The 17904-nt window shown below is 44.2% G+C and overlaps 1 protein-coding gene across 1 annotated transcript in view; it reads right to left on the reverse strand.

Annotated features, from left to right (window-relative positions):
* The window catches only part of dctn4 (dynactin 4), a 66580-nt gene extending 50551 nt beyond the window's left edge, over window positions 1-16029 (reverse strand). The window contains exons 1-2 of the mRNA XM_072264630.1: window positions 15826-16029; window positions 2010-2080 (exon numbers count right to left, since the gene is read on the reverse strand). Coding sequence (XP_072120731.1) covers window positions 2010-2080; window positions 15826-15960 — 206 coding nt within the window. The 5' untranslated portion in view covers window positions 15961-16029. The remainder of the gene's footprint in view (window positions 1-2009; window positions 2081-15825) is intronic.
* Between the last annotated feature and the right edge of the window lie 1875 nt (window positions 16030-17904).

Here is a 17904-nt window from a genome sequence, read left to right on the forward strand (position 1 = left end):
GGTTTTATCCAATCCTAGGGTTAAAAGGGGCAGTGAAAAGAGATTGGAGAATTGTTCAATGCAAACCTAGATTAACAGGATTCTATGGGGCAGTGGTGGATCGGAAGATTACATTCAGTCCCAGGGTTAAAAGGGACAGTGGTGGATCAGAAGATTGTATTCAGTCCCAGGGTTAAAAGGGAGAGTGGTGGATCGGAAGATTGTATTCAGTCCCAGGGTTAAAAGGGACAGTGGTGGATCGGAAGATTACATTCAGTCCCAGGGTTAAAAGGGAGAGTGGTGGATCAGAAGATTACATTCAGTCCCAGGGTTAAAAGGGACAGTGGTGGATCGGAAGATTGTATTCAGTCCCAGGGTTAAAAGGGACAGTGGTGGATCGGAAGATTACATTCAGTCCCAGGGTTAAAAGGGACAGTGGTGGATCGGAAGATTACATTCAGTCCCAGGGTTAAAAGGGATCGGAAGGTTGCATGCATTTTGACACGATGCGATTGAGAGATGAGACCAGGTGGGTTTGTTGCCAGAGCAAGCAAAACAAATTGAGGTTTATCAGACTTGATAAAGATCAAGTACTCTATAGATTGATAATGCACCCAATCACGGAGATAGGGGTTATGAAGTGATTAAAAAGGAGAATTCATTTGCAGATTATAACATGGAACACAGTGCCCGAAGGGATGGTGCAGCAGAGAAAGCCATGGATGAAGTGCTGGAAAGTGGGATTGGTATAAATGGGTAAATGGAGAAGACAGCACTCGAGAGAGACAATGTCAAGTTCATTATGTATGTAAAGGTGCAATGGAAAACCTACTTGCAGCAGCATCACAGGCACAAAGCAGCATTCACAAATAAAATACAACATAAATTATACACTAATAGATAAAAAATCCATTTTAGTGCAAAGTAGCCATAGTGCTGCTAAATTATAATGATTTGTAATGGGTTTTGAGGATTGGTTCACAAAGCACCAACACCACCAGCTTCAGGAACAGCTACTTTCCTTCAACCATTTGGTTTTTGAACCAACCAACACAACCCTAATCACCTCAGTACTGCAACACTATGAGCACCTTCCACTACAATGAATGTTTTTGTCCTAATTGCATTCTTTCTTTTACAATTTATATTTTTCTTGTGCATATTGTCTCTAAAGAGTATTGATGATGGTTCTGATTGCCCATCTTGTAAAGACACTGCCCAGAAGACGGCAATGGCAAACCACTTCTGAAGAAAAATTTGCCAAGAACTATCATTGTCGTGGAAAGACCATGATTGTCCACTTCATGGCACATATGAACCAACATTGTCTCTGTCTCTAATCCTGTATGGCAGTGACACTGCTGCGTTTTTTACTGGACCTGTGCACTCACTACTTGACATATGGTAGTAAACTCTCACCTTATTCTGAAGTACCAGACGCAAGGACACCTTCTATCCTGCTGTTATCAGACTCTTGAATAGACCTACAGTACGATGGAAAAGTCTTGGGCACATATATACAGCTAGGGGGCCCAAGACTTTTGAACACTACTGTAGTAATTTTAGGTATTGCACTGTATTGCTGCCGTAAAAAAAAAATCCATGACATATGTGAGTGATAATAAATCTGACTTTGATATGGGTTTCAATTGTGGACTGAGAGTGGGAAGGGGACAGGGAGAGGGGGATCATAGTTGGGAAAAGGATAAGGGAGAAGGGCGGGAGTGGGAAACAGCAGAGAGACATTCTGCCATGATCAATAAACCAATTACTTGGAATCAAATGAACTTGCCTGTTGTCTCAGCTCCTGCACCATCCTCTGCCCTGGCACTCCTTCTCTGCCACCTGCCCCATGCCCCTCCCGCAGCACTCCACCCTTGCCATTCCCAACATCCTCTGTTCCTGCCAGATTTACAAATTCACTCACTGTATCACGTTGACAAATACAGTACAGTGCAAAATCCTTAGACACCCTAGCTATATATATGTGCCTAAGATTGTATTTTACAGCCCCAGTGCCCCGGCATCACCTGTTCTTCTTCAGTTTGGCCTCAGCCGAGGGCATGTTCTCCAGGCAGCTTGGGCAATAGTGGGAATCCACCTGCAGATAGTAAAGTGAGCGTTAACTGTTTCACACACACTCTGTGGCCAAAATTACAAGCTCATTAAAAAACTGCAGGACGCTCACTGTAAACAGTACAAAACGAAACTCTGTGGGTACATAAGGGGTACAGATGTGGTAAACGCAAGCAGGCTTTTTCCACTGAGTTTGGGTGAGACTACAACTAGAGGTCATGGGTTAGGGTGAAAGGTGAAATGTTTATGGAAACAGGAGGGGGAACCACTTCACACGGGGTGGAACGAGCTGCGTGGCGGAAGAAGATTTGATTTCAACATTTAAGAGAAATTACGATAGAGTCATAGAAAAGGAAGCACAGAATTAGGCCCTTCTGCCCATCTAGTCCATGCTAAAATATTTAAACTGTCTAGTCCCATTGACCTGTACCTGGACCATAGCCCTCCATTACCCTCCTATCCATCTATCTATTCAAAGGTCTCTGAATGGATGGGAGGGGTATGGGGGGCTTTGATCCTCATGTAGGCTGATGGCACTCGACAGATTACTAGCTTGACATGGACTAGACTGCCAACGGACCTGTTTCTGTGCTGTAGTGCTCTATGACTATTCTACCCTTCACACCTCAGTGCGGGGGTCTGGCCTACTTAAGACACTTGGGTATATACTCATAATGTACGGGCTGAGGGAGTGAAATATAATATAAACACAAGACATTCTGCAGATGCTGGAAATCTAGAGAAACATGCACAAAATGCTGGAGGAACCCAACAGCTCAGACAGATTTTATGGAGGGGAATAAACAGTCAACATTTTGGGCCAAGCCCCTTCATCAGGACTCATCTCAAAACCCTGTTTGCATTTTCAGGAGATTATAAAAATCTGAAGAGTCAAAGATCAAAGTAGATTTATTATCAAGGTATGTATGCAGTATACAACCCTGAGATCCATCTTCCTGTAGGAAGCCACAAAACAAAAACACCATGGAACCCACTCGAAGAAAACATCAAACACCCAACAAGCAAATAAAAAGAGCACAAACAGCAAAAAGATAAGCAAACAACATACTCGTATTAAACATCAAACCGCAGGGTCCTTGAAACAGTCTAGTAATGTTCTGTTCAGTTTGTGTCGTTTGTTGACCGCAGGCCACAGAGCCTGTCCACCCCAATCAAAATCACACAAAACAGCAGTAATAAAGGAGTAATCAGAAACAGTCCCCCAAAAATTAGTCCAATCCACAAACCACACCCATCAAACCTAGCCCAAGACACAAGACTCCTGCACTTTCCCCCGGCAGCAGTGAGCAAGCGAGAGGGAGACTGGCCAAACACAGGCAGACGGTGCTGAACGCCCGCTCGCCTTCTACTCTCATCCTCGATGCCGGCATCTGCAGCAACAAACAATCTGCTGGACTCAAAGGAATTCAGTGGGCTGAGCAGCATCTTCTCATCTTTCAGCCAATGCCAAAAGCACAAGATTATGTGTCACAGCAGCTCACTGTGGACAAGCTGCTGGCCACAGACCCCATGTATGTCATTGGCTGTGAAATGCATTGAGATGAGGAATTTATAAACATCTTTTTCGACCAATCCTACGTGCTTTCAGAATGTGTTTAGTAGCATTTATAAAGCAGCATGAAGATATAAAACTACTGAACACAGAAAGTTCATCAATAGTCCTACTTCAGTTTACTATCACTGACAGATGTTGTTTTGTGGCAGCAGTACAGTCACCATCATTACACGCTGTGCTATATGACATGGACAGTCAGAGTCTTTTAACCATGACTGTTCTTGACAAGGTTTTCCTGCAGAACTGGTTTGCCATTGCCTTCTTCTGGGCAGTGTCTTTGCAAGACGGGTGACCCCAGCCATTATCAATAATCTTCAGAGATTGTCTACCTGGGATCAGTGGTCGCATAACCAGGACTTGTGATACGCACCAGCTGCTGATACAACCATCCACTACCAATTCCCATGGCTTCACGTGACCCTAACTGGGGGCCTAGGCCAGTGTTCTTCTCTCCTCTCCCAACAGACAGAAGATACAAAAGCCAGAAAACACATACCTAATTTTCTAATATGATCAGATGGACTCTTAATGTCACAATCTATCTCATTATGACCTTGAAACTTACTGTCTGCACTCCTTCTGTAACCGTAACACTTTATTCTGCATTCTGTTATTGTTTTCCCCTGTTCTATCTCAATGCACTGTGCAATGATCTAATCTGTATGAACAGTGTACAAGACAAGTTTTTTCACTGTATCTGACAATAAAGGTCACAAAAAGAGAGGTCAGGATGGGGGTAGAAGTGGCCATAAAGCTTCTGCCTCACAAATCAGTGCTGAACATGTGGAAATTAACTGACCTTTCCAGCTTCATCTCAGTCCTGAATCAGGCAGGTTGGTACATTTAATGTAAATGGACCCTGGTATACAGCTGAGGGGCAGAAACTGGCCATGCAAGGTTACAGAGATAATTAGTGGGGAAATTGATTTGCTCTGGGAGCTGGCTCAAATAACCACTTGTCCTACGGAAACAATAGTTTTATTTGTTTTTATTTACAGACATAGCCCTTCCAGCCAAAAGAGCCAATGTACAGCCATGTGGCCAATAAACCTACTAACTCATGCATCTTTTGGAATGTGGGAGGAAACTGGAGCACCTGGAAGATATCCAATCGGTCAGAGGGAGAATATACAGGTGGCAGCAGGAATTGAATCCAGGTCGCTGGTGCTATAATAGCATCATTCTAATGGCTACGCTACCATAAAACCGTAAAGCAGGGTACAGGCCCTTCAAATGACGATATTGTGCCAAGCTTTTAACCCAACATCAACTTAACCCTCCCTCTCCTATGTAGACCTCCATTTTTCTATCATCTATGTATCTTGCAAAGGAACAAGGTATTTGCATGAAGTCAACCTAGCAGTGGGCAAGGAGAAGTGGAATGACTTGATGATCATAGACATTGATGAGAGTGGCAGTAGTAATCTGGGTTGTGTTATACATCAGCAAGCAAACATGCTTAATGATGGAAAGGTGATGGCTGAAACACACAGTGGAAACTCTCCGAGTGGTAAGGTTGAGGCTTTATGAGGCATTGATCAGACCACACTGGGAGCATTGTGTATCTACGGAAAGGGTGTCCTGGCATTGGAGAGGGTCCAAAGGAGGTTCACAAGAATGATCCTGGGAATGAAAGGGTTAACATACGAGAAGCATTAGATGACTCTGGGCCTGTACTTGCTGCAGTTCACAAGAATGGAGGGGCGGGGGAGATACCTCATTGAAACCTATTGAATACTGAAAGAGCTAAATCAAGTGGATGCAGAGAATTTGTTTCCTATCATGCGCTGACTAGGACCAGAGCGCACAGCTTTAGTACGGAGATGAGGATGAATTTCTTTAGCCAGAGGGTGGTGAATCTGTGGAATTCATTGCCGCAGACAGCTGCGGAGGCCAAGTCACTGGGTAAATTTAAAGCAGAGGTTGAAATGTCCTTGATTAGTCAGAATGTCAAAGGTTATGGGGAGAAGGCAGGAGAATAGGATTGAGAGGGATAATAAATCAGCTATGATGGAATAGTGGAGCAGACTCAATGGGCCAAATGACCTAATCCTGCTCCCATGTCTTATGGAAACCATAAGCATGAACATAACATAGAGACCCAACTGCTGGAAACAAAAGTCAGAGGAGATATTCGGAGCTAAAGTGGAGGCTGTAGTCAAGCTGTGAGTTGATGGGACTGGGCAAAATAATATTCCCGCATGGACCAGCTAAGCCGAAGGACCCGTTTCCGTGTTGTAGTGCTGTGTGACTCCAAGTTAACATGTTCAGCTACGCTAAAGATCGTGAACAAAGGTGATGCTTGCATGTGATCTGGCATTCGAAGCCTGCAAACTGATCATGATTGAAGTGTGAAAATAATTAGTGCAGCAGTGACACACACAAACATCACTCGTACATACACACAGATACACGAACAAGAGCCACAATTACTCATTTCTTGATGTGAAGTGGAACTAAAACTCAAAGATGTTTGTAAATGCTCTCCTTCCCATGACTTATCGGTTTTAATTCAGAGATTGCAACACTTCCTGTTTTTGTCACCACATATTCACTAACCATGTTGATCCTTTGGTAACACACACAAAATGCTAGAGGAACTCAGCAGGCCAGGCAACATCTACAGAAAAGTGTGCAGTTGGTGTTTCGGGCCAAGACTCTTCAGCAGGACCCTTCTTCACACATTTTGTGTGACATACATAAAAGTTGCTGGTGAACGCAGCAGGCCAGGCAGCATCTCTAGGAAGAGGTACAGTCGACGTTTCGGGCCGAGACCCTTCGTCAGGGCTAACTGAAAGAAGAGCTGGTAAGAGATTTGAAAGTGGGAGGGGGAAGGGGAGATCCGAAATGATAGGAGAAGACAGGAGGGGGGAGGGATGAAGCCAAGAGCTGGACATCTGCAGATTTCCTAGTGTTTGCACATTTTGTGTGTGTTGCTTGGACTTCCAGCATCTGCAGATTTTCTCCTGTTTGAGATTTGATCTTTTGGCAATGGATTTCTAATTGGTTGCATCACCCCCTCCTATGGAATGGCCACTGCACACGATCAGAAAGCTGCAGAAAGTTGTTAACTCAGCCAGCTCCATCAGGGGCACTAGCCTCCTCAGCATATAGGACAATTCAAACAATGATCATACCAGTGCCCAAGAGCAAGATGAGCTGCCTTAACAACTATCTCCGAGTTGCACTCACAGCTACTGTGATGAAGTGGCTTGACAGGTTGGCCATGATTAGAGTCAACGCCTGCCTATGCAAGGACCTGGCACTGTAATTTGGAATCATCACAATCGGTCTACAGTGGACGCAAACCTTGCTGGCTCTCCACTCGGCCCTGGATCACCTGGAAAATAGCAATACCTATATCTACAAACAACAACACACATCAAAGTTACTGGTGAACGCAGCAGGTCAGGCAGCATCTCTAGGAAGAGGTACAGTCGACGTTTCAGGCTGAGACCCTTCGTCAGGACCTATATACCTATATCTATGTCAGACTGCGGTTCATGGACTACAGGTCAGCATTCAACACAATCATACCCTCAGTTTTAGTCAACGTTCCAAATCCTGGGCCTCCGTTCCTTCCTCTGCAACTGGATATTTGACAGAAAGACCACAATCTGGGCAAATCAGAAATAACATCACCTCCTTGCTGACAATCAACATTGGCACAGTCCAAGGATGCATGCTCAGCCAACTGCTCTACTCTCTCTACATCCACGATTGTGTGGATAGACACAACTCAAATGTCATCTATAAATTTACCAAGAGTACAACTATTCTTGGTAGAATTTCAGATGGTAATGAGGAGGCACACAGGCATGAGATAGATTAGCTGGTTTGAGTGGTATCGTAGTAACACCCTTGTACACAATGTTGGTAAGACCAAGTAATTCTGGACTTCAGGAAGGGGAAGTAAGGGAATACACACATCATGGGAACAGCAAAGTGTCAGCAGTTTCAAACTCCTGGGTGTCAACATCTGAGGATTTATCCCAGACCCAACATATTGATACAATTACAATAAAGGCAACAGAAGTTATACTTTATTAGGAGCTTGAGAATTGGTATGTCACTAAAGAAACTTGCAATTCTACAGATGTACTGCGGAGAGTATTCGTCTGGTATGGGGTGGGGGGGAGAGAGAAGCACTGTTGTAAACTTCTGCCAGCTCCATCACGGGCAATAGCCTCTCCAGCATATGGGACATCTTTAAAAGGCAACTAGACAATGGGGTGACCCATTGGGGCACCCTTTGAGGGAAGGGTAGTGCAGTCTGATGTGACCAGAATGAGCATTAAATTTTTCTGAATGCTATTGGTATCGCTTTGCTTTGGAAACTGAAGTAGAAAACCTCAGTTTATTAACGAAGAACGACACGTAGCAAAGCAAATATAGCTCCTTCTTGTTTAATGAAAGACACTTTTGATGGCATCATTTCTGGTTTATCTGCCACCCTTGACGTGCAGTCCTTTCATCCCCCGTCTCTTCATCTATTCTGCTGTTTGTTGATGGTCTCTGATTCTGGAGACGTGCATGCCTCTCCTCCTCGGTCTCTTCTTCTCTCATCCTTTTTTTTGTCCTGACTCTTTGATCCTTGAGTCGTATGGCCCTGGCTTCATCCAATTATTGTTCTCTCTCTCTCCTTGCCACTTCCTGACGTTTGGCGTCATCTCTTGACCATAATGTCCCCCTTCCCTATCCACGCGGCATAATTAGGCTGACCATTTTTTTTTTTACCCTAATGCTGGATAGAAGTGTACGGGGTCTTTCTTTTGTTACGTTTAAAATGGCGACTTTGTTATGTTAATCTGGGGAATGCGGCTTTGACGCTGAAGAAAGTTTGCGCTAGCAGTTTGTTTTACTTTAAATTGAGATAGCAGGGTTCTATTAGCCAACGGGTGGTTATGTATCGTTTTGTTTTCGGATACCATGCTGTATGATATGACTGTGGACTGAGTTTTGGCGGGGAGTCGGAGAGACGAGGAGGACCGCGGACATGCGGAGAGGCTCCGGTCGATCACTAAGGGTGGTCCCGAGCCGTGAGTCAACGGAATTCGGGTGGTCCTCTGAAGTCGAATTGAGCTCCAAGGGTAGCGCGCGAAGAACTTGGACTTTGGACTTTGATAAGTGTTGGCGCTTTTTTTTTCATTACTTTCCTCTCTGTATCAAATGTATATTAATGTCATAGAATTAGTAATATCTATAAAGTGTATTTGTTAAAATTTACTGGGTGTGCTGGGTGATGATTGATGTTGTGATTGATTCGGGCGGCAACCGACCCTGTGGGGAGTGTTGAGGCGGGTGTTGGGCTGGATTTCCCCTAGACGTACACGAGCCAATATAACGGAACGTTACAGAAGATATGAAGCAGTAACACCAAAGGATGTTGATTATTCTTGATGATGTGGTTGGCGCGCTCCTAAATGGACGTGATATAGTCACCACTGTCCTTTGACTGCAGCAAAGGGTTTTATGGGTGCCTCGAAGTACATCATTACAATAAGATTTAATTATCTCTTATTGATGGGTGGCAGTTAGATCTGTCCCAATCCTGCACATGCTGATGGTGATTAGCAGAATGTGACCCCTCGAAATAGAGCTGCCCTAGCCTTTTACTCAGGTAGGTGTCGCTGCTGAGGCTGGCCATGCGCATGTGTCGGGCTGTGTCCCGATTTCCATGATGGCGGATCGTCTCTAAGGGTCAAAGCAAGCACATTGATTTTGGCGAATGAGCAATTTTATACGAATATATAACCCTGAACTTTGCCTGCATTCTGTAAGTTAGTGCATTTTAATTCGATTTAGCCAAAAAAAGTGCCGCTGTAATGCACCATTCACGCTAATTGAAGGTCACAAACAGACAGACAGAGCATGAGAGTTTTAGTAGTATATAGATGCCACAAAAAGGTGGCATCCATCATTAAGGACCCTAATCACCCAGGACATGCCCACTTCTCATTGCTACCATCAAGGGGGTGACATAGGAACCTGAAGACTCATACGCAATGTTTCAGGAATACCTTCTTCCCCTCCACCATCAGATTTCTGAATGGACAATGAACTCATATACACGGACTCAATATCTCTTCTCTTTTTGCACTACTTAATTTTCTTTTTTTATATACATACTGTAATTTATATATCTTTTATGCATGACAATGTACTGCTGCCACAAAACAATCAACTTCATGGCATACAGTGTCTATAAAGTGCTCACCCCCTTGGATGTTTTCGTGTTTTATTGTTTTACAACATTGGCTCGATGAGCCAAAGGGCCTGTATCTGAGCTGTAATGCTCTAGGACCCTGTGCCTCGATCATCTTAATATCCAAACCCAATCAATGTGCCCCAGCACTGAGCATTCACAATCCTCTTGGATACTCTTTACCATCTAGACCAGGAGTTTCCAACCTGAAGTCCAAGGACACTTTGCTTAACGTTATTGGTCCATAGCTTAAAAAGGGTTGGGAACCCCTGCTGCAAGTAAATAAATTTCTTCTGATCTTAGTCCTATTTTGTGACTGGAACACTATTTACTAACACTGCATACAGAAGAAACCTCATCCTGGCATCTACCACTTAAAGCCTTGTAGGAAATTTGTATTTTTCTGTGACATCACTTCTCCTAATGGTAAAGATTAATGTTATTTGTCACATACACAACAAAACAGACAGTTCCATGTGTTGCTTGTGTCAACTGATACAAACACACGACCTCCAGGTTCAGAAACAGTTATTACCACTCAACCACTAGACACCTGGACCAGAGGGGATAACTTCACTCACCTCAATTCTGAACTCAAGGGCACTACAACTCGTGTTCTCAGTACTATTTATTTATTTATGTCTTCTTTTGCATTTTGACTGTTTGTCCACCTTTGTGTATAGTTTTTCACTTATTCTATTGTATTTCTTTGTTCTACTTTGAAAGCCTGCAAGAAAATGAATCTCAAAGTTGTATATGCTGTAGTCAGGGGAGGGACATGTGTGTACTCAGGGGTGGCACTGGAGATAAGCTCCCACTATCTATTAAAAGCTCCCAATTGCGTGAGTCTCACATAACCTCTGACAACCAAGTTCAAAGTAAATTTATTATCAAAATATATATACCACCATCTAAAACACTGAAGTTCACTTTATTGCAGGCGTACTAGATAAATCCAGAATAGAATAGTAACCATAACAGAATCAATGAAAGACTGCACCAACTTGGGCATTCAACCAGTGCACACAAGAAAGAAAGAAAGAATAATAATAAATAAGCAATAGATATCAAGAACATGAGATGAAGAGTCCTTGAAAGTAAGTCTATAGGCTGTGGGAACATTTCAGTGACAGAGCGAGTGAAATTATCCTTTCAAGTTCAAGAGCCTGAAGGCTGAGGGGTAATAGAGTTGCAAGGAAATGTTTGTGAACCTTTTGCAATTACTTAGCTTTCTGCATTAATTACTCATAAAATGCAGTCTGATCTTCATCTAAGTCACAATAATAAACACAATCTGCCTAAAATAATAAACAATTACAATTCTCATGTCTTTATTGAACGCATTGTTTAATCGTTCACAGACCAGGCTAGGAAAGGTATGTGAACCCTTGTATTAAATAACTGGTAGAACCTCCTTTAGCAGTAATAATCTCCATCAAACATTTCCTGTAGCTGCTGATCAGATTTGCACAATAGTGAGGAGGAATTTTAGACTAATCTTCCATACAAAACTGTTTCAGTTCATCAATATTTCTGGGATACCTTGCACGAACAGCCCTCTTCAGGGTCATGCCACAGCATCTCAATTGATCTTAAGGTCTGGACTCTGACTTGGCCATTCCAAAACATGATTTTTCCTTTTTTTAAAAAAACATTCTGTTATTGATTTACTCTTGTGTTTTGGATCATTGCCTTGCTGAATCATTCAACTTCTATTAAGCTTCAGGTGATGCACCACTACACTGACATTCTCCTGTAAAAAGTCTTGATACAATTTTGAATTCATTGTTCCCTCATTGATGCAAGCTGTCCAGGCCCTGAGGCAGCAAAGCAGCCCCAAACCATTATGCTCCTTCCACTATGCTTCACAGCTGGGATGAGGTTTTGGTGTTAGTGTGCAGTGCCCTTTTCCCTCCAAACATAGCAATGTATATTTCTGCCAAGTTCAACTTTTGTCTCACCTGTACACAGAACATTGTCCCAGAAGCATTGTAGAACATCCAGGTGGTCTTTTGCAAACGAGATGTGCAGCAATGAATTTTTGGAGAGCAGTGGTTTCCTCCATGGTGACTTTCTATGAACACCATTCTTGTTCAGTGTTTTTCTTATAGTGGACACATGAACAGAGAACTTAGCAAGTCTAGAGATTTCCAAAGGTTACCCTGGATCCTTTTTCACCTCCTCCAACATTGTACCCTTGGTATGATCTTTGCAGGACGCCCACTCCTAGGGAGAGTGGCAACAGTACTGAATTCCTCCATTTGTAGACAATTTCTCTTACTGTGGATTGATGCTTTTGTAGACTTTTCCAGCTTCATGCATCTTTACAATTCTTCTGCTAAGGTCCTCTAAAAGTTGTTTTGATCTAGGCACGGTGCACATGAACAGATCTTTCTTGAGAAGAGCAGGCTCTGTCAGTAACCTGACTTTGTGTGTCTTTGTTCATACAGGGCAGGGAACCTTTAAAACCCACACCTCAATCACACCACATTGATTGGTACACCTAACTCCAAATAGTTTTTCTAGAAGGCATTACCCCAGAGATTCACCAACTTTCTTGAACCTAGACTATTTGATTAAATGGTGTACTCTGTATTAACGAGAAGTAGCACAATTGTTTGTGTTATTTGTTTAGGTATATTGTGTCTATTATTGTGACAGAAGGAGATCAGACCACATTTTACGAGTAACTAATGCAGAAAACCAGGTAATTGCAAAGGGTTCACAAGCTTTTCCTTGCAACTATAACTGATCCTGAATCTGATGGTGTGAATCCTGAAGCTCCTGACGGCAGCAGCAAGAGGAGAGCATGACCTGGGTGGTGGGGGTGTAGCATTGTCCATTCAAGGGCATTGGTGCTTCCATACCAAGCTGTGATACAGCCAGTCAATACACTCTCCACTACACATCTATAGAAGTTTGTCAAAGTTTTAGATGTCATGTCAAATCTCCGCACTGCTGCGCTTTCTTCGTAATTGTAATTACATACTGGGCCCAGGACATGTTCTCTGAAATGATAAACACCAAAGAATTTAAAGTTGTTGAAGCTCTCCTCACGGATCTCTGGTTTCTTCGTCCTGAAGTCAACAATCAGCTCCTTGGTTTTGCCGACATTGAATACGAGGTTGTTAATTGTGGTACCACTCAGCCAGATTTTCAATCTCCCTCCTATATACTGATTTGTCACCACCTTTAATTCAGCCAACAACAGTGAAAGAAATGTTGTTACCAATCTGAACCAGCTGGGGTCTGCAAGTGAGGAAGTCGAGGATCCAATTGCACAGGGAGGTATAGGAGCCAAGGTCTTGAAGCTCATTGATTAGTTTTGAGGGAATGATGGTATTGAATGCTGAACTGTAGTCAATGTCAATAAAGAGCAATCTGATATATGCATCTTTGCAGTCCAGATGTTCCAACGGTGAGCGAAGAGCCAATGATACGGACAGATTGGAGTGGGTCCAATTCTCTTCTCAAGCAGGAGTTGATACATTTCAGCACCAGGCTCTTAAAACACTTGATCACTGTGGTTGCAAGTGCTACTGACTACAGTCATTGAGGCAGGTTACCACATGCTTCTTAGGCACTGTTACAAGTGAGCCTGCTTGAAGCAGGTGGGTACCTTAGACTGAAGCGAAAAAGTTAAAGACCTCAGTGAGCACTCAAAACTGAATGGCAACTCTTGCAATGCCACTGGTGACAAACTGTATTGGTTTCTGCTATTCCTTTGGATTCATCAGATGCGTAGAGAGGGGTAGCCTGCTACCTGGGCAGCAGCTTGCTTTCCATTCGTGCTGTCCCAGCTTGCGTATCACATAGACAGATGGTCGACCGAGACCAATGGAGTGCCTCTCCACGATATGTACCCTGATAATAAATTTACTTTGAACTTCGAAATCAAATCATAAAGGACTATGCTGGCATGCTTATAGCTCAATAACACTAACTCATATGTCTGGAACGTGGGAGGAAACCAGAGAACCCAGAGGAAATCCAAAAGGTCACAGGGAGAATGTCCAGACCACTACAGACATTGATTGTGGGCCAAAATTGTAGAGCAATTATCTAATTGCCGCCCCTCCTTGTGGAAGAGAGTTCAAGAATCACCAATCTCCACCAGCAGAAATTTCTACATCTTAATTATCCTTTTATCTTGGAATTCTATCCCCTCAACACATACAAAAAGCTGGAGAAACTCAGCAGGTCAGACTAGCAGCTATGGAAGGAAATGGACAGGTGACGTTTTGGGCTGAGACCCTTCATCAGGATAGGACATCAATCCCCCCACCCCATTAGAGATATTGGTGAAAATACCTCAACATCTGTCTGCCAAGCTGAAACATGGGCAGCTGTGCTTTGGTGTAAATTTGTGGTGGTGAACAAGTAATGTGTCATTAAAACTGGTTGCCCCATTATAGGAAGGATGTCGAGGCTTTGGTGAGGGTACAGAATAGGTCTACCAGGATGCCGCCTGAATTAGAGGGCACATACTGTAACAAGAAGTTGGGACAAACATGGATTGTTTTCTCTGGAGTGGTGGAGGCTGAGGGGAGATCTGACAGATGATTATAAGATTATGAGAAGCACTGATATAACAGACAGTAATTTTTTCCCCAAGGCTGAAATGTCTCATACCAGAGGGCATGAATTAATGTGAGAGGGGAGTAACTTCAAAGGAGATACAAGGGGCAAGTTTTTTTTCTCTTTTTCAAAAAAAATCAGAGTGGTGAGTGCCTGGAATGTGCTGCCTGAGGTGGTGGTAGAGGCAGATACATTGGGAACTTTTAAAAGACATTTGGATAGGGACATGAATGTGAGGGAAAATAGAATAACATGGACTTTGCGTAGGCAGAAGAGATTAATTGAGTTGGCCATTTGATTATTAATTTAATTGTGTGCCAAAGGGCCTGTTCCTGAGCTGCACTGTTCTATGTTCTAAGTCATACAGCACAGAAAAACTCTTCAGCCCAACTCACCTTTTCTAACAAAAATTATCATCTAAGTTAGTTCTATTTGCCTGCATTTGATCCACAAAGACTTCCAATCTGCGCCTTGTAAGGCATGAAAATGCCCGATGCAGACCTCTCATAGTCTGACGTTCCCTGATCCACAAAGCTCGAACCTTTCCTGTCTGTCAAATGTCTCTATTATCAAGTTTACTATCACTCAACTATATATGTGTATATAACCGTATAATGTAAAGCACAGTAGTACACATAACACACAATAGCTTAAGGAAGTAAGGATAAAATCTACAGGTGAACCCAACATTAACACTAAATATTATAAGGTACAGAACAGAATAGCCAGTGACGCTCTGAATACGATGCAACTGGGAGATCAGAAGCCTAATGAACTGGGTGAAGAAACTTTTTCTCATTCTAATCGTTCTTGGTTTTAAGCAGCGTAAGTCTCCTGCCTGATGGTAGAAAGTCAAAGAGGGTACTGGATGGATGACTAGGATCCTTAAAAATACTAAGTAAGGGTGCTGATAAATGGATGTTAGGGAGACAGCTATGATCCTCTCGGCTGTTCTCACAGTCCTTTGTAGGGACTTCTGGTCCCATGTTCGAATACTTCCATTCTAGATGGAGATCCAGCTTGGGGTGGGGATTCATTCCGGGGCCGAGGTGGGGTGGGGTTGGAATTCATTCGGAGGCCGGGGTGGGGAGACATCCCGGGGCCGGGAAGCGGGGGGAGGTGTGAGGAGACATCCCGGCGCCAGGGAAGGTGGGGTGACAGACGTCCATGAGCCAGGAGGCAAGGAGCGGGTGGGGGTAAAGAGATACACCCGCCCGCCTCCTGCCTGCACAGGCCGCAGCCCCTCAGCCCGGCGAGAGCCGGCTGCCAGGCGGCGCCGTATTCCCATTGGCTCCTCCGTTTGAGTGGCAGCGCCAGCAGCCAATCATCAAGCGCGCCGCAGAACCGGGCCGCCGCTCCTGTCCCCCACTGACAAGCAGTTTTACGGTTTTTCCCCCTTGAAAGAACCCACCTCGTGGGAGACGCATTCCAGCGAGCGCAGTTCATGGCAATAGCGGCAGAAGTAAAGCTGTGAAAGCGGCAGCCGCAGCTTCTTCTCCCCGTTCACCAGGTAAACCACCCGCTCCAGCTGCAGCAGAGTCGCCATCCTTCCAGAGCGTCACCCCAGCTGCCGCCTCAACGTCAGTGATGTACGCCAGCCTCGGAGGGGATGGAGCTCGCGCTCCTGCGTCCTCGGCGCGCTGACGTCATCCGTACCGGCTCCTCCCACCCACTCTGGCTCTGGTCTCGGAGCTGTCAGAGTTCTTGAACAAAAAGCTGTGACTGTGATCTTATCTATTGATTGGTCACCTCGTACGACAAAAGAGACTCTTGGCCTCACAATCTATTTTATGATCTTGCACATTATCGGCTGACTGGACTACCTCTGTAACTTCATTCTGCATTCTGTTGTTTTAACTTTTTCTACATCCATGCACTGATCTTTACCAAAGGTATGCAAGACAAGCCTTTCGCTGAATCTTGGTACATCTACTGCCCTCTCAGTGCATATGTACACAGCTACGCAGCGAGTTAACAACTTCTCAAAATCACCCAAGACTGTTCCCACCGAAATTTAGATTAGATTACATTATGAGGACACGCAGTCCTCTTTTACTGTCATTTAGTAATGCATGCATGAAGAAATGATACAATTTGTTCCTCCAGAATGATATCACAGAAACACAAAGCAAACCAAGAGTAAAAAAACTGACAAAAACCACATAATTATAGCATATAGTTACAACAGTGCAAAGCAATGCCGTAATTTGATAAAGAGCAGACAATGGGCACGGTAAAAAAAAGTCTCAAAGTGTCTCGAGGAAACTGAGATGGGGGGGAGGAAATTACCGGAAGTTGGAGAATTTGATGTTCATACCAAGGGGTTGGAGTCTACCCAGACACTTCAACTCTGCTTCCCACTCCCATTCAGATATGTCCATACATGGCCTCCTCTACTGCCATGATGAGGCTAAACTCAGGTTGGAGGAGCAACACCTCATATACCGTCTGGGTAGTCTCCAGACCCTTGGTATGAACATAGAATTCTCCAACTTAAGGTAATTCCCTCCTCCTCCCTTCCCCTAACCCAGTTTCACTCAGCCCCCTCCCCCAGCTGCCTACTACCTCCCTCATGGTTCTGCCTCCTCTACTACCCATTGTGTTTTCCTCTATTCCTCCTTCACCTTTCCTGCCTATCTCCTCCCTGCCTCCCTTCCCCCACCTTTTTATCTTTCCCCTTATTGTTTTTCACCTGGAACCTACCAGCCTTCTCCTTCCCACCCTCCCCCCACCTTCTTTATAGGGCCTCTGCCCCTTCCCTCTTCAGTCCTGACGAAGGGTTCCGGCCCGAAACGTCGACTCATCGTTTCCACGGATGCTGCCCGACCTGCTGAGTTCCTCCAGCGTGTTGTGAGTGTTGCTTCCCTAAACATGGAGGAGGCTATTTGGCAGTCAAATTGATGCTAGCTGATAGGTGAATCTCAGCGGTCATATTTCAGCCTAGGCTGACCCTTCCCATTCCCTCCCCACCTGCCTATCATCCGTTCCTTATCCTTCCATCTATCCTCCCTCAGGCTCTTCCCTCTAAATTTACACCTATCCTCCCACCTCAGGATGATCAATGTCTCTCTGATCATCCTTCGCACACCTACACAGACTTGTTTAACAGGCATGTGAACATTCTGGCAGAGGAAGGATATGGATCATGTATCGTCCTCCGTGTAGAGGTTCTCAACAGTGGGAAGGGTTTTACCCATAATGGACTGGGCTGCATCCTCTACTTTTTGTAGGATTTTCTGTACAAGGGCACTGGTTTTTCCCATGCCAGGCTGTGACGCAACCAGTCAGTATACTATCCACCACACATCTACAGAAGTTTGTCAAAGTTTTAGATGACATGCCAAATCTTCGCAAAATTCTAAGGAAGTAGAGCAGCTCTCGTGCTTTCTTTGTAAAGGCACAGGATAGATTCTCTGAAACAGTAACACCGAGGAATTTAAAGTTGTTGACCCTCTCCACTCTGATCATTGTGGGACCACTCAGCCAGACT

Source organism: Mobula birostris, chromosome 7, assembly GCF_030028105.1.
Source record: "Mobula birostris isolate sMobBir1 chromosome 7, sMobBir1.hap1, whole genome shotgun sequence".
NCBI lineage: Eukaryota > Metazoa > Chordata > Chondrichthyes > Myliobatiformes > Myliobatidae > Mobula > Mobula birostris.